The 13,871-nt window shown below is 42.2% G+C and overlaps 2 protein-coding genes across 2 annotated transcripts; both read left to right on the top strand.

Annotated features, from left to right (window-relative positions):
• Positions 1–1,362: 1,362 nt before the first annotated feature.
• Positions 1,363–3,338, top strand: LOC114794929 (E3 ubiquitin-protein ligase RBBP6-like). Its single transcript, XM_028987803.1, has 3 exons — positions 1,363–2,215; positions 2,743–2,842; positions 2,937–3,338. Exons 1-3 carry the CDS (start codon positions 2,050–2,052, stop codon positions 3,031–3,033), a joined length of 363 nt encoding a protein of 120 aa, XP_028843636.1. The 5' UTR covers positions 1,363–2,049; the 3' UTR covers positions 3,034–3,338.
• Positions 3,339–4,177: 839 nt separating this feature from the next.
• On the top strand, positions 4,178–12,184 carry LOC114794928 (E3 ubiquitin-protein ligase RBBP6-like). Its single transcript, XM_028987802.1, has 13 exons — positions 4,178–4,490; positions 5,682–5,770; positions 5,853–5,949; positions 6,028–6,167; positions 6,260–6,432; positions 6,524–6,627; positions 6,714–7,051; positions 7,153–7,231; positions 7,324–7,454; positions 7,546–7,920; positions 8,017–8,112; positions 8,202–10,013; positions 10,107–12,184. The coding sequence occupies exons 1-13, from the start codon at positions 4,419–4,421 to the stop codon at positions 11,665–11,667; spliced, it is 5,067 nt and encodes a 1,688-aa protein (XP_028843635.1). The 5' UTR covers positions 4,178–4,418; the 3' UTR covers positions 11,668–12,184.
• The last annotated feature ends 1,687 nt before the right edge of the window (positions 12,185–13,871 follow it).

Genomic DNA, 13,871 nt, shown 5'->3' with positions numbered 1-13,871 from the left:
AATATCTCAGTCCACAACAATGTGTAAACATCTAAAACAGATTCACACATAACACATTCAGTGACCTGGTACCCAGGATGGAAAGACCATAGCAACCTTGCTGCTGATGTCATGTTTTTGGTATAGGTAAAGCCTTTAATTTGGTGTTAAGAAATAGTATAGATATAGCATATAACCCCGCTTCTAGGGATTCACATGCCAGTGTATTTCTTTGTGCTGGTGTAAAGGGAAAATTGATAATGTTTAACGTTTGTGTAGTGTGAAATGCTTGTGTAAAACGCTTGAATGTTCCATGCAGAAAGGTCATGCAGGGTCGCCTCAGCAGAAGGACAACAGACAGGACAGTGTGGTCTAGGCAGAACTCAGATTAAACAATGTCTATGTATTTGTGTATGTGGAGTTCAGGGCACTCTCAGGATTTTGGATGATTTGCTTTTGTTTTTTTACTTCTACTAACAAACCATAAATACATTTGCCTTTATTACTCTAGGAAGGAATTCCACTGCACTGGTCCCAAGCCCAAGTTAATGGGAGTGGTAGCATCAGAAATGTTATGAGGGCGAGATGGTAGTAGCCTAGTGGGTAAAGTACCCGAAAATGAACAATAAGAAGACCATGAAGTCTCAGGCTCTAACCACATTTACTACCACTACTAGTCACTGTGGATAAAGGCATCTAAAAAATTCTGTAAATTTATCAATGTGGCCTAGTGGGTAAGGGAGCGGACCCGTAATCAGAAGGTTGCCGGTTCGGTGGGTGCCACTGAGCAAGGTACCGTCCCCACACACTGCTCCCCGGGTGTCTGTCATGGCTGCCCGCTGCTCACCAAGCAGAGGACACATTTCGTTGTGTCACCGTGTGCTGTGTTGCAGTGTTTCACAATGACAATCACTTCACTTTCACTCATGTGTAATGTACAATCTTAAAAATAGTAAAAGAAAACACCTAATAAATTTGTAGTTTCCTGATTGACATAACACTACACATAGGATTTAGTCTTAGATCTATTCAATTTTACTTGTTTTCAGTTTCCACATTGTTATGCACCTTTCTTTCAGGATGAAAAGTGCTCTATATGCGTAAAGTCTAGTTGAGATCGTCGTGCGTGCTGAGACAAGAAATTATATTAATTTCAACCATAAAAATAATATTTGTAGCCAGTTCAACGATGTTAAAGGGAGGCTGCAAACGCCCGTTCTGCAGAGACGTATATTTTCTCCAGATCTGGCAACACGGCTTGCATTAGCCCCTGCGAGTAGAGCGGAAACCCCGGCGCCATCCTGGTTATTTTCGTATCGTGGAAGCGAGGAGAGCAGCTGTGAGACAGATTAACTAAGAACATACGTGCTTTGTGTAAATTTGTATATGTTTTTTTTTTCTTCCCTTTTCTAATAATCTCAGGTAGTGATGTGTGTGTTTCTCTGTAATCTTCTGTTTAATTGAACTTTGTCTTGATAGCCAGCTGCATCAGACGCTTACCGTTGGATTTCTTGCTGCGTTTACGTGAAGAGTCCGAGGAGGCCATTTTAGGCCGCGGCAAGTCGACGAAGGCTTTTGCGTGGTTTTTGAAGTCGTTTGCAATCACACGACATAAAGACAAGGCCAAGAGGACCCCCTTCCCCGTAATGTGTCGAGTCGCCGGACTGGATTAATGCTCCCATTATCCTGCTCTCAGTCGGACGCTAACAAGGACCTGAGCCGCGTCTTTGTTGCGCATTAACACCCCTGAACTGTAAAGGACGCTTCGAGTTTACGGACTGTACGGAGCGCCACAACAGAGGATCTCACTGGACTTTAAGAATTCGGAACCCGCCGTTTGGTTGGGCCTGAGGCCCAGGTTGTGTGTGGGGGAGAGCCGCCCGCTTGCTGTTGTGTTTTTTTTCTTTTTTTTTCTCTCACTTCTGCTAATCGCTTGGTTTGTTCCCAGATTTGCACTGTAGTCGGCTATCGGTCTTAAACGTGTTTTTTTTTTTTTTTTTTTTTTTTTTATATATTTTTTTTTTGGGAAGGGTAGTGGTGGGGTTGCTGGAAAGCAGCACCGTTTGAAACATGTCCTGTGTTCACTATAAGTTCTCCTCCAAACTCAACTATGATACGGTCACGTTTGATGGCCTGCATATCACGTTGAGTGATCTGAAGCGACAGATCATGAGCCGGGAAAAGCTAAAGGCGGCCGACTGCGATTTACAGATCACCAACGCCCAGACCAAAGAAGGTTCGTTATACAGTCTTTCATACGAAGTGCACAGTGGTTGTATTTTATTATAATGTATTAAATCCTGCCAGCAACTTTCACCAATACGGACCCCCATCGTGTTAGCATTGGCTAGCATGAAATGTGGCTTTAGCCTGTTGAGCTGCATGCTTGCTGCGGTGAGCAACGTAGTTAATTTTCATACCCCTCCATAAACATGTTTATCTGCGCTTATCCTATTGCGAGTGGATTTAAAGGCACAAATCTCGCCACGTTTTTTTTTTTTTTTTTTGGTAATTTCACGAAATCCTATATATGAGAGGTTAACATGTGGGAAGGTTCGAATAGGAATATGAGCAAAGGATTGGTTTTTGTTTATTTTTTTTCCTGGAATGGAAATGTACAGTAGACCATTGTAGCGGTCATAATGAATGTTTAATTCTGTCATTAGCCTGTATTACAATTTCAGATTAATAGATTATATGGTGCTTCTTGTTTCAGTTATTGTAATCCTTGGATTTTTGTTTTTTTCTGCTTTTCTCTTTTAGAATACACAGATGATGGCGCCCTCATACCCAAAAACTCCTCAGTCATCATTAGACGTATTCCTATTGGAGGAGTCAAGTCTACAAACAAAACATTTGTCATGTAAGTATCATTTTCCCCTTTTTGTAAATACAAACCCTTATTCTAGTAGTTGCATTATGGCATGCAAATCAAACCTCTTGTTTTTGTTTTCTAGTGATCGTTCTGAACCTTCAAGTGGATCGTCAAAAGCAGTATGTAAAAACAAACCATTTTTCCTTAATTCCAAAACGTCACCATACACATGTTTCTGATTGTATTTTTCTCAACCATGATGGTAGTCTTTGATGTAACATTGTTTTAAATGTGTTAAAGAAACTAACATTTTGCACATAGTGTAAAGTGGTTAAAATGTGCATGTAACTGCACTGTATTTCATATTGGAACACTAGTCCCACATTTAATCTTGCTGTACATAATGTGTGATTACTGTGACTCTTTGACGGTTGCTGAACATGATGGCATGTTCAACTTGTCTGTCTTCAGAGTGCTGCATCTGTAATTTCTTTTTTATATATCTATCTATTTTAATAAAAATGTGTTATACCTTTTGATTTCACCTTGTATCATACAGCTTCGATGTCTGTCCATGTTTTAGAAGCTATAATGAGGTGCCACAGTCCTGAGTCAAATGTTTGTTTCTGTACTCAGTTGTTTGTGCTAAATGGATGAGGAAGGACCACACATCTTGACCCCTTGGCATAATTGCTAAGACTGTTTTAATAATGTTCAGTGGTTTCAGTAAAATTTCAATAGTTTCACCTTCACACGTTAACAGAAGGGGATGATCTGTCAGTTTGCAATATCTTTTGTTAATTTCCTGAATGTTGTATGTCTGAGAACCATATGAAACATATGGAAAATGTTAAAACGAACTTGTTTTTATGGGGGATGTTTTTTTTTTTTTTTTTTCTGGTAGTTTACTCGAATTTGCCTTGTTTTGTGACCAATTATAAAATTTGTTTTCCTATTCACTATATCCTAGTGGTACATGTGCTACTGTAGCAGTGTTGTTGTGACTGCTGTGTGGTATGCTTTTCACAGTAGAACCATTTTTATTACTATTTTATGTGCTTTTTCTACATATGACCAGTCCACAACTAATACATCTCAGTCAGTTACGTTCCTGTGGATAATTTTGTTTTTTTCTTCATTGGGTATTTGACAAGTGTACAGTTCACACAAGCTGACCAGTTTTGGTGCTGTGTACAATGATGAACACAACCTTTGTCAATAAAATACCTATGTAAAGATTATTGGACACCTCTTGCAAGGCCCTGTGTGTTCACTTGCGAGAGACTGGTGAGAAATTACATTCTGAAGCTCTGAATCAAGCACTCATTTTCTATTTTTGAAGCGGCCCCACTGCAAATGGTTATTAAATTTTAAGATTTATTTCAAATAGCAAGGATCAGTGTCCATAGGCAGATTTCACCAACAAATGTAGCAGCATGCAATTCTAGTTAGTTTGTTTTTATTTTTTTATTAGTTTAACATTTTTACAACAGCAGTTAAATTCATATAACAGAGATGGATGAGTGGAGCATGTTCAAATGATTGTTTCAGGTGATGCCTTGGCAGAGCATTGTGTATAAAAAATGGGGCGATGTCATGGCCTTGTGGCCTTTTGCGGTATTAAATGTCTGACTTTTTGTTTTATGAACAGATGGATGATTCACCTGCTACCATAACACTGGCCCAGCTGTCTAAGGTATTATAATGTTGTGCCATGTCACCAAATTCTTTTTATTTATTTATTTTTAATGTACATTTTTTTTATGACTCAGGTTTATTCATTTCTGATTAATCTTCAGTTTCTCTCTGATTGTATTGCTTAATTAATGTAATTGTTTTACCAGAAGTGTTTCCTTGTGAACTTAGAGGTTATCTGACTCCATTTCTCCATGGAAACATGTAAAATACATAGTATATGCATCAAATTTCTTGTGAGTGCCCCACAGAGTAATTTCATAGCTCATCAGATTAATTTATATCTGAATCTGTTTCAACTGTCCAGATATTAATGTCTATTTTATGTGTATCGGTATCTTCTGAACAGATTATTATTATTATTATTTTAAAACTATGCCTGGTCCTGTAAAAAGTAAGCTATATGCCTCACTTGTCATTGGATGGGAGTATCCTCAAAGCCTTGTATGATTTATTTTTTTTTATGTAATTTGAGTTTCTTGAAACGTTTTTTTTATTTTGTATTTTTTTTTCCTTTCCTTTTCTGGAATTTATTTAGTGAAGAAACATTTCCCATTCAGTGGACTCCACACCAATTGGCATGCTTTCCTTATATTTATTTAAATATATTTTATTTTATAATTATCTAGTTTCTGTGCTTGCTGGTATTTTTGCTTCTGAATGCCCTGGAGACACCTTTCTAACTTCTAACCAGTGTAATAGTGTAGGTGTTACTGCTTTGTATATTGTTCCCCAGAACAATATCCATTTTTCAGTGGGCATAGTAAATAAACATTTAAACATTTCGGGGGTTAATAGCTGTAATGGAATGCTGATCTTGCTAGGCTTTAAACCCACACACACACACACAAAAAGAACATCCTCAACAACACTGCTGTTAATGCACAGATATATGTAATAGGAAATGTTTGTTAAAATGTTAGGAAATGTCAGTCTTTTGCATAGGCATTCATAGAGGGCTTAGTTTTCAGTAAGAGTTGTAGATCAGTAAATATACTTGTCTGTTTACCCAGGGTTAAAATGAGCTAGTATTGAATTCTCTTGAAAAGGGGGTACTCCCACTCAATGTCTCCAGTCCTTCACCTGGATAAACCCAGTATATCGAAGGCATCCAGCTGCTCTTTACAGGATCGGAGTTTATTTGTTTTCTGTTTTCTTGACAACTGTGTATGAAAACATTCTTGCCATACAGACTGCCAATCTCGCAGAAGCAAACGCATCTGAAGAAGACAAAATTAAAGCTATGATGTCTCAGTCTAATCATGACTATGATCCAGCTCAGTAAGTGTTCCCTCTTGGTAGCTTGGTATCCTGCTTTCATAGGATTACTAGGTTTAACATAATTTATTTCCTATTTTAACAGCTACATGAAGAAGCTTGTTGGACCACCTCCACCAAACTACACTTGCTTTCGTTGTGGGAAAACTGGCCACTACATACGCAACTGTCCTACAAATGGAGTGTGTGGGCTGTATTTTTCCTTCCTTCATACGTTATGCTAGTCTGGTTTCAGAACTAATCTTACTTATGTCTCGCAGGACAAAAGCTTTGAGGCTCCTCAGAGGATTAAAAAGAGCACTGGGATACCACGCAGCTTCATGATGGAAGTTGACGATCCAAGCATGAAAGGAGCCATGCTGACAAACACCGGACGTTATGCCATCCCCACCATAGATGCGTAAGGGAAAATTGTATTTTGTTTAATATGTAATTGAAGTGAGTTAAAGATGGATTCTTTAATCCAATGTTGTTTTTTTTTCCCCCCTATAGGGAGGCCTATGCTATTGGGAAGAAGGAGAAACCTCCTTTCCTCCCCCAGCAGCAGTCGTCTTCCTCCGAAGAAGAGGATCCGGTTCCTGATGAGCTACTGTGTCTTATCTGCAAGGACCTCATGAATGATGCAGTGGTTATTCCCTGCTGTGGAAACAGCTACTGTGATGAGTGTGAGCTTTAAAAATAAATTTTTAGTTACTATTTCTCTAAATTGTTCACACTGTCCTTAATGGTTAAATTGATTTCTTTTTTTTTTTTTAGGTATTCGTACATCATTGTTAGAGTCTGAGGAGCATATGTGCCCCACTTGCAACCAGACTGATGTGTCTCCAGATGCTCTAATTGCCAACAAATTTCTTCGCCAAGTAAGGCAGATATTTATACCGCTTATCATTGTAACTTTTTTGATTAGGAAAGTTCTTAAAGATATTTGGTTGTTTTTTTTCCTCAGGCTGTTAATAATTTTAGAAATGAGACTGGCTACACTAAACACATCAGAAAGGCTGCTGCCGCAAATCAGGCCCAGGCTGCAGCTCAGCAACCTCAACCACGTTTGCAGCGACCAGTCCTACCGATTAAGCTTCCTGGATCCCGCCAGCGGGACCCTTTGTTGGCTAATGCTCCCCAACCCACGGCAGCTAACACTCCACCGCAGACCACGCAGTCCACCTCTTTGCCTCCTGCACCCCCCCAAAAAGCTTCCAGCCCCTCATCACCTACAGAAAGCAGCAGTGCATCTGTGTCCTCGGCACAGCCAGCTGTAAAGCAAGAGGAGACAGTCATATCTAAGTGAGTTTTGGTTCTTTAGTCTGCACCGAGGTCTACTTCAATTAGCTATTTTAATATTGTAGTTGGAAATTGTGTATTTAATGTTTTTGGGTGGCTTGCAGAGAGCCCGAGAACATTGCACCAGCCTCATCTGCAGCTCCTTCTGCAGATCTACCTTCATCATCTCCGGTTGTTTCGAAGGTCTGTTATTTTACCTTAATGTATTGTTTGCCATCATGTTCTTTGAGATCTCACAAAGTGCTTAATTAATTTTAATGTGTCCACATTCACAGGGCTACCATCTTCCAGTACTCAGACAACCTCACTCCCAACCTCACTCTGCTGGCCATTCTATGCACAGAGCAAGTCAGCCAGTCAGAGGTTCAGCACCCAGACCAAGTGTAGGGCGACCTGGGTGGGATCCGTAAGTCATTCAATTCTCTTTCTTTTTGGTACCTTATAACATTTCCATCAAATCACAATTTCATTCAATAAATATGTACCTATTCCTGCAGATCCTCTGGAAGAGGAAGACCCCATAGTGATCGACCACCCAGATCACAGGCACCACCAGTTCAGCAGCCACCTCCTCCAGTTGCCCCCCCTTTGTATGTTCCGCCCAGCATTTTTGGTCCCCCACAGCACCCCATTCCTCAGCCACCGGGTGTGGTACCTCTCCAGTTTCCAATGCAGTACCCAACAGGACAGCAGCCTGCTCCTAGCTTTAACATACCACCTCCAGGATATCCACCAGCTCCAGCAAATGTTCCTGGTTCATGGGTACCACCTGGAACACAGCCTCCAATTCCCAACCCAATCCCACCACTGCCAACACAACCTTTTCTGTCAAAGGAAGAGTTCTACAGGCAGCAAAAAAGACTTAAAGAAGAGTGAGTGGATTTTTATTTCCATTTACATACACACGTATTGATTGTTTAAGAAATCAATGCTTAGCTTTTTATTGCAACATATGGATTAATTATCAGGGAGAAGTCCAAGCTGGAGGAGTTCACTAATGATTTTGCCAAGGAACTGTTGGAGTACAGAAAAATACAGAAGGAGAGAAGACGGTCTTATAGCAGGTGTGTACTGCTGTCTATCAACAAACTATTTAAGGTAGTATTTAAAAGTACTATTAACTTTTGATTTTAAATTTGGTTGCCTTTTGTAGGTCAAGGTCCCCATACAGAGGTTCATCTTATAGTGCATCATCTTACAGCTACTCCAAGTCTCGCTCACGCTCAAGATCCCGTTCTTACTCTCACTCAAGGTCTCGTTCACGCTCAAGGTCTCGTTCACGCTCAAGGTCACGTTCTCGTTCTTATTCCCGTTCTCCATGTTCTCGTCGTGCTCGTGGACGGAGCCGCAGTTATCGCTCCAGATCCCGTTCTCACGGCTACCATCGCTCTCGGACTCGTTCCCCATCTTACAGAGGTCGAGATGCAGGTGTGGCACCTTACCGTTCCCGCACCCGTTCACCTGTTTACAGGAACCGTAGCCCTGGTAAGAAACCAGCACCTGGCCCACAGATAGAAGGAGAGCGGAAGTACTTTGGACGAATGAGGGAACCTGTTCCCTATGATGCAAAGGCCTATTATGGTCGAAATGTTGATATGGGTGATCCTTACGAGAGGGAGAGATATAAGGAATGGGAACGAGAGTACAGAGAATGGTATGAGAAATACTTCAAGAGTTACAATAACCCTCCTGGCAACCAAATACGAGGTCGTCCTCCTCTTCTGGGCAGAGATCCATACTCCCCAGAAGGATACCCTCCACCACGTCCCAGAGAGAACTCTCCCTATGGAAGGGGGAGACGAGAAGAATATCCACCGCCAATTCAAGGTCATGGACCACTTCCTAGAGGTCGCAATGCTACCTTAACTTATCAGGAGAAGTATGCTGAGAAATTTGGTCATCTCAGTGTCAATGCAGAGGCAGTCCGAGGAGGCAACAAGGAACCCTTGAAAACCACCAAGGAGAGAGAGCCAAGCAGCATTGCTGCTGTAGACCCCAAAGGCTTGAAGCATAAAAAACATAGAAAGAAACGAAAAGGGGATGAAACCGATATGTTTAGCCATTCTGATTCTATGGAAGATACAAGGAAGGATGAGCGCAAGGGAGATGATGGAAGGGGTATGATGATGGCCTCCAGCCGTGATGCCACTCCGGTTAGGGATGAGCCCATGGACAACACTGCACCACCCTACAAGAGTTCCTCGGACAAAGAGAAGAAGGATAAGGCCAAGGGCAAAGTTGAAAAAGTAAAACGCAAACTTGACAACAGCACTCAGAAGAAGGAAGCGGCTGGTAAATCATCAAAATTGCCTAAAGAAAAAGAGTCTGATTCTGAAAAGGCTGCTTTAGGAGAACCATCTATAAAGCGAGCCAAGGAAGACCTAGCTTTCAAAGGAGAGTCAAGCAAGCTCCAGACACCACAAAAAGATGACAAATCCCAACTGATCCGCAAGGTGGTACAGAAACCAGCCAAGCACCACCAGGAGACCAAAACGACGAAAGACGAATTGAAGGGGAGGAAAGAGCTGCCAAAAGAGACAATTAAACAAGAGAAGACAGTTAGTAAAGAAGTCAAGCCCAAGAGAGAAGTGGACAAGCCTATTAAAACTGAGCTTAAGCCCTCAAGCAAGGCACCTGACTCTAAGCCAGAGAAAAGGAAGACTGAGGATGAAAGGACAGTTGTGGACCCTGATGTCTCTTCAGTTACGTCTCCGAGAGGTGATGTTTCTGAAATGGCGAAGGGTTCATCCAAGACCAAGCCAGATCCTGAAAGTCAGGTAGAGAAAGAAGATGCTTGTGCAATGCCTCTGAAGAAGATTAAAATAAACCGTGAGATTGGAAAGAGGCTTTCCAATGATTCCACTGTGGATTCAAGGAAGAGCAGGCTGGACAAGACAAGGGGCAAGATCCGCCGGAAGGTGCAGACCACAGATGCTTCTGGCTCCTTACTGGTTGACTACACAAGGTAATTTCAAAACCACTAAACTCTTAAAACTCTAAATCTGTCTAGAATTCTTGGTGTAATAACTTGCTTGTTTTCTCTTTTCTTCCCCCCCAGTACTAGCTCCACTGGTGGAAGTCCAATCAAAAGACTGGAGGAGAAGATAGACCTCAAGAAGACTGTGGTAAAGACCCTGGAAGAGTACACCAACGACAGCTCCACTCCTGCAGAGGACGAGATTGTTATGATCCAAGTACCACGCTCAAAGTGGGAAAAGGAAGACTATGAATCAGAGGACGATGAGACCAAGGCGGCCGCAGTTTTTGCAAGCAACAACCATGCGTCCCCTGTTCCTGTTCCATCAGAGACTGATGTGGTCAAGTCAGAAGAAAGAGATTCTGTCCGTACCGACAAAAATGCCGTTGTAACTAAAGAGTCGCACGTAGAGGCCAAGCCAGTCCAAGACTCAACACCCAGCGACAAAGAAAGGGAGGATAAAAGAGATTGTGACCAAGAGAAGGAGAAGGACAAAGACCGAGAGCGTGAAAAGGAACGTGACCGGGAACAGGAGAATGAGCGAGAACGGGACAGAGAAAAAGAACGAGAAAAAGACTGGGATAGAGAGAGGGGCAAGGACAGAGAGCGAAGTGGTTTGGACCGTGATTCATCAGACAAGAGAAAACATTTGACCGTGAATATGGACCGCGATCGGCCCCAGGAGCGCAGCAGTGACCATGGCAGCGAGAAAAGCTCCTCCTCTCAGTCGTCTACTAGAGACCGAACCTCCGAAAGGACCGACTCCACCTCCCGTAAACCCAGCAGCCGCGACCAAAGCGCTGGCTCCACCGAACGCAAGCCGGAGAGTAGGACCAGCGGCAGGGATTACGTTGATTCCAAATACAAAGATGGCAAACCCAGAGAGCCTTTGAGACGGAGGGACTCCCCTCCCCCAGCCTCACGGGGACGAGATCGAGAGGCCCATGTTGACTCGACGAGAAAAATGACTTCTGAATCACACAGGACCGATCAAGCCGACAAACGTCACTCGCAAAGCGCGCCAGAGCCAAGGAGAGCAGCGCCTGATGAGCACAGAGCTGAGCGCTCTGCTCACAAGGAGAGCCAGGCCTCCAGGCATCTAGACAGCCGTCCTGCCAGAGACCGAGAACACAGTGGTCACAGGCCAGCCTCACCTGAGACTCGGGCCGACGGTGACCGGAGTGGTGTCCCCCGAGGTGAGCGGGACCATCCTAAGATCAGGCCTCCTTCGGTTCGCTCCGTGCGCCTGTCTTCTGACTTGGCCAGGGAGACGGACGAGGCGGCGTTCATCCCCGACTACAGTGAGAGTGACAGTGAGGCCTCAGAAAGTGGAGACAAGTCCGAGCTGAGGGTCAAGGAGCGGGAAAATGACAGCAGTCGCAGCCAGAGCCCATCAGGCAGCCATGCTCGCAGCAGCAGCGCCAGCTCCACCGGCAGCCTGGACAAGAAGAAGAGGGACAAGAAGGAGAAGAAGGAGAAAAAGAAGCACAAGAAACATAAGAAGCACAAGAAACACAAGAAGCATACCAGTAATGAGTCTGACTCTGAGCAGAAGGAACATAAACACAAGCATAAGAAGAAGAAGTCTAAAAAAACCAAGGAGGAGAAGGAGAAAGAGGAGAAGGAGCGGGAAGATCAATAGAGCATTATTGCTTTCAACCTTTGACCTTTAAGTTATGTAAATAATAAATGACTTTGCACTTCATTAAATGACTACTAGTGATCTGATTAAGTTGAGTTGTTGCTGACCGGTACCTCTGTTGATTGACGCTGATTTATGTTTGTGAGAACAGCTACTTGTTTTTTTCTTCTCCGGGGTGCTTTGCGCTCCTTTTGTTTAAAATAAATTTGATTTTCTAAATCAAGAATCGGCATAATCTAGTCCAGTTAATTGGAGGCAATGAGTATAGGGGAAGCACTTTAAAGATGGATGTGACCACATGGTGCAGAGAATTGCCCTACTATACCTCATATCATTTAGCATCGGAAATAATTTAATAAAACTTTTTTTTTAGTAAAATATGATATCCGATATCTTGAGTGTTTTTGTTTGTCCTTTACTGTGAAAGTTTTGTGGACGTTAACATGCACATCTTAAACACATTTTCAATCAAGAGGAAATGTACACCATAACACTATAAAATATATGAACAATTCTCTCCTGCTGTGTCCTGAATGCAATTTACCTTTAATCCATCCAGAGGCAATATCAGAAATGAGGGATTGATTTTTTTTTTTTTTTTTTTTTTTTTCTTTTCCTTCCTTAATCACAGGTATTGTGTTTTAACAGTTTTCACATGTGATTAACAGATTTAGGAAAATGTATTTTCAGTAATCGTCATAAATTGTCATATAGGGATATTGTCCGGGAAGAGGAATGGTCTGGTAAATTCAAAAAGAGCATCACCCCTCACCCCATCTCAGGCCACATAGCAATATGCAACCTTCTATTTCATATTTTTCATAATTAAATTTCTATGTACAGTAATCCAACCTGCTTATTAAAGTGCACTACTGATAACCTTTAAATGTACTGCATTTCTTCATTATATCACGGGTGCTTGATAAAACCTGGGACACCGGTTGTATGGACCGTGTGAAACTACCTTCAGCCACTGGGGGGCGACGTCTTGCTTTCTAGATCTTCCGAAGCCAGAACTGCGGTTACCTGAGAAAACGCGTCGCGATTAAACGCCAGTGCGCGGACGGAACAGGACGTCCAACTTTTCCTCTAAGCGCACCAAAGTAAGTCTAGACTTCGACCAGCAGCGTCGAGCTGCTGCATTCTAACCTTTAAATACCCGCTGAACTTGTATCTCGACTGAACGTCCAAAACAAAATCTACTTCAGCACAATTTCAGCAACAAGCACGTAAGTAAACAAGCACAATTTCAGGTTGAAGGGAAGGGAATCCCAGCCTTTTTTTACCATTCTGCGTTTTTTCCTTTTCCTTTTTATTGAGCATATCAATCAGTCGGTCAATTAATTTCAGCAAAAATGTACCAGGGGAGCCCATCCTGGTATGGTTAATACCGACATCCAGGGATGGCCAGGAAAAATACTTTCATCTCGTGGAGGAAACGATGTTGATACAAATGTGCAATTACAATTACGTTCTGTATCTCCTAATACAAAATAATGAAATTAGTGAATAAACACGAGGAAGGAACTTGTAACAACAAAAGATGAGTTATATCTTCAGCAATCTCGATATTAACCATGTCCAATAGAGAAGGGTTTAGATGATACATATTAAACATATATTTGAAATGTGTCTATTAAAAGTCATTAGCCATTTTAATATCGCACCAAAACCATATAGACGTGAAAAATGATTGAAAAGTACACATTTTTGTATAATTTTAAACATTTTTAAATTATTTTGCTGTCCTTTCATTTGACAGGCCATTTCATATTTTATATCACCCTTTACTCTGATTACTGCTTTGCACACTCTTGGCATTCTCTCGATGAGCTTCCTTGAAGGAGTTCCCAGAGGTGTTTAGCACTTGTTGGCCCCTTTGCCTTCACTCTGTGGTCCAGCTCACCCCAAACCATCTCGGTTGGGTTCAGGTCCGGTGACCGTGGAGGAAGTACATAACTCCACATGTGTTCATTCATAGTGTTAATGCCTTCAGTGAGAATCTACCAACGTAAATGGTCATGAAAATAAAGAAAACACATTGAATGATAAGGTGTGTCCAAACTTTTGGTCTGTATTGTACATTTCACAAACATATGAAGAGCCTGCTGCCCTCCACCCTGGACCCACTGAAATTTGCGGCCCAAGCTGCTCCACAGACGATGCCACCACCCTCACCCACCTGATCAATAAAGACACATACG

The sequence above is a fragment of the Denticeps clupeoides genome, chromosome 7, assembly GCF_900700375.1.
Source record: "Denticeps clupeoides chromosome 7, fDenClu1.1, whole genome shotgun sequence".
NCBI classification, from domain to species: domain Eukaryota; kingdom Metazoa; phylum Chordata; class Actinopteri; order Clupeiformes; family Denticipitidae; genus Denticeps; species Denticeps clupeoides.
The sequence above is the reverse complement of the archived record's forward strand: the minus strand, read 5'-3'. Positions and strand labels throughout refer to the sequence as shown.

Bases quoted from the DNA above. Each gene is read 5' to 3' on its own strand.
- LOC114794929 (XM_028987803.1), top strand. From the start codon at position 2,050: ATGTCCTGTGTTCACTATAAGTTCTCCTCCAAACTCAACTATGATACG. The intron at 2,216-2,742 runs GTTCGTTATACA...TTTCTCTTTTAG, and splicing joins CAACGCCCAGACCAAAGAAG to AATACACAGATGATGGCGCC. The intron at 2,843-2,936 runs GTAAGTATCATT...TTTGTTTTCTAG, and splicing joins ACAAACAAAACATTTGTCAT to TGATCGTTCTGAACCTTCAA.
- LOC114794928 (XM_028987802.1), top strand. From the start codon at position 4,419: ATGTCTGACTTTTTGTTTTATGAACAGATGGATGATTCACCTGCTACC. The intron at 5,771-5,852 runs GTAAGTGTTCCC...CTATTTTAACAG, and splicing joins CATGACTATGATCCAGCTCA to CTACATGAAGAAGCTTGTTG. The intron at 7,232-7,323 runs GTCTGTTATTTT...CCACATTCACAG, and splicing joins CATCTCCGGTTGTTTCGAAG to GGCTACCATCTTCCAGTACT.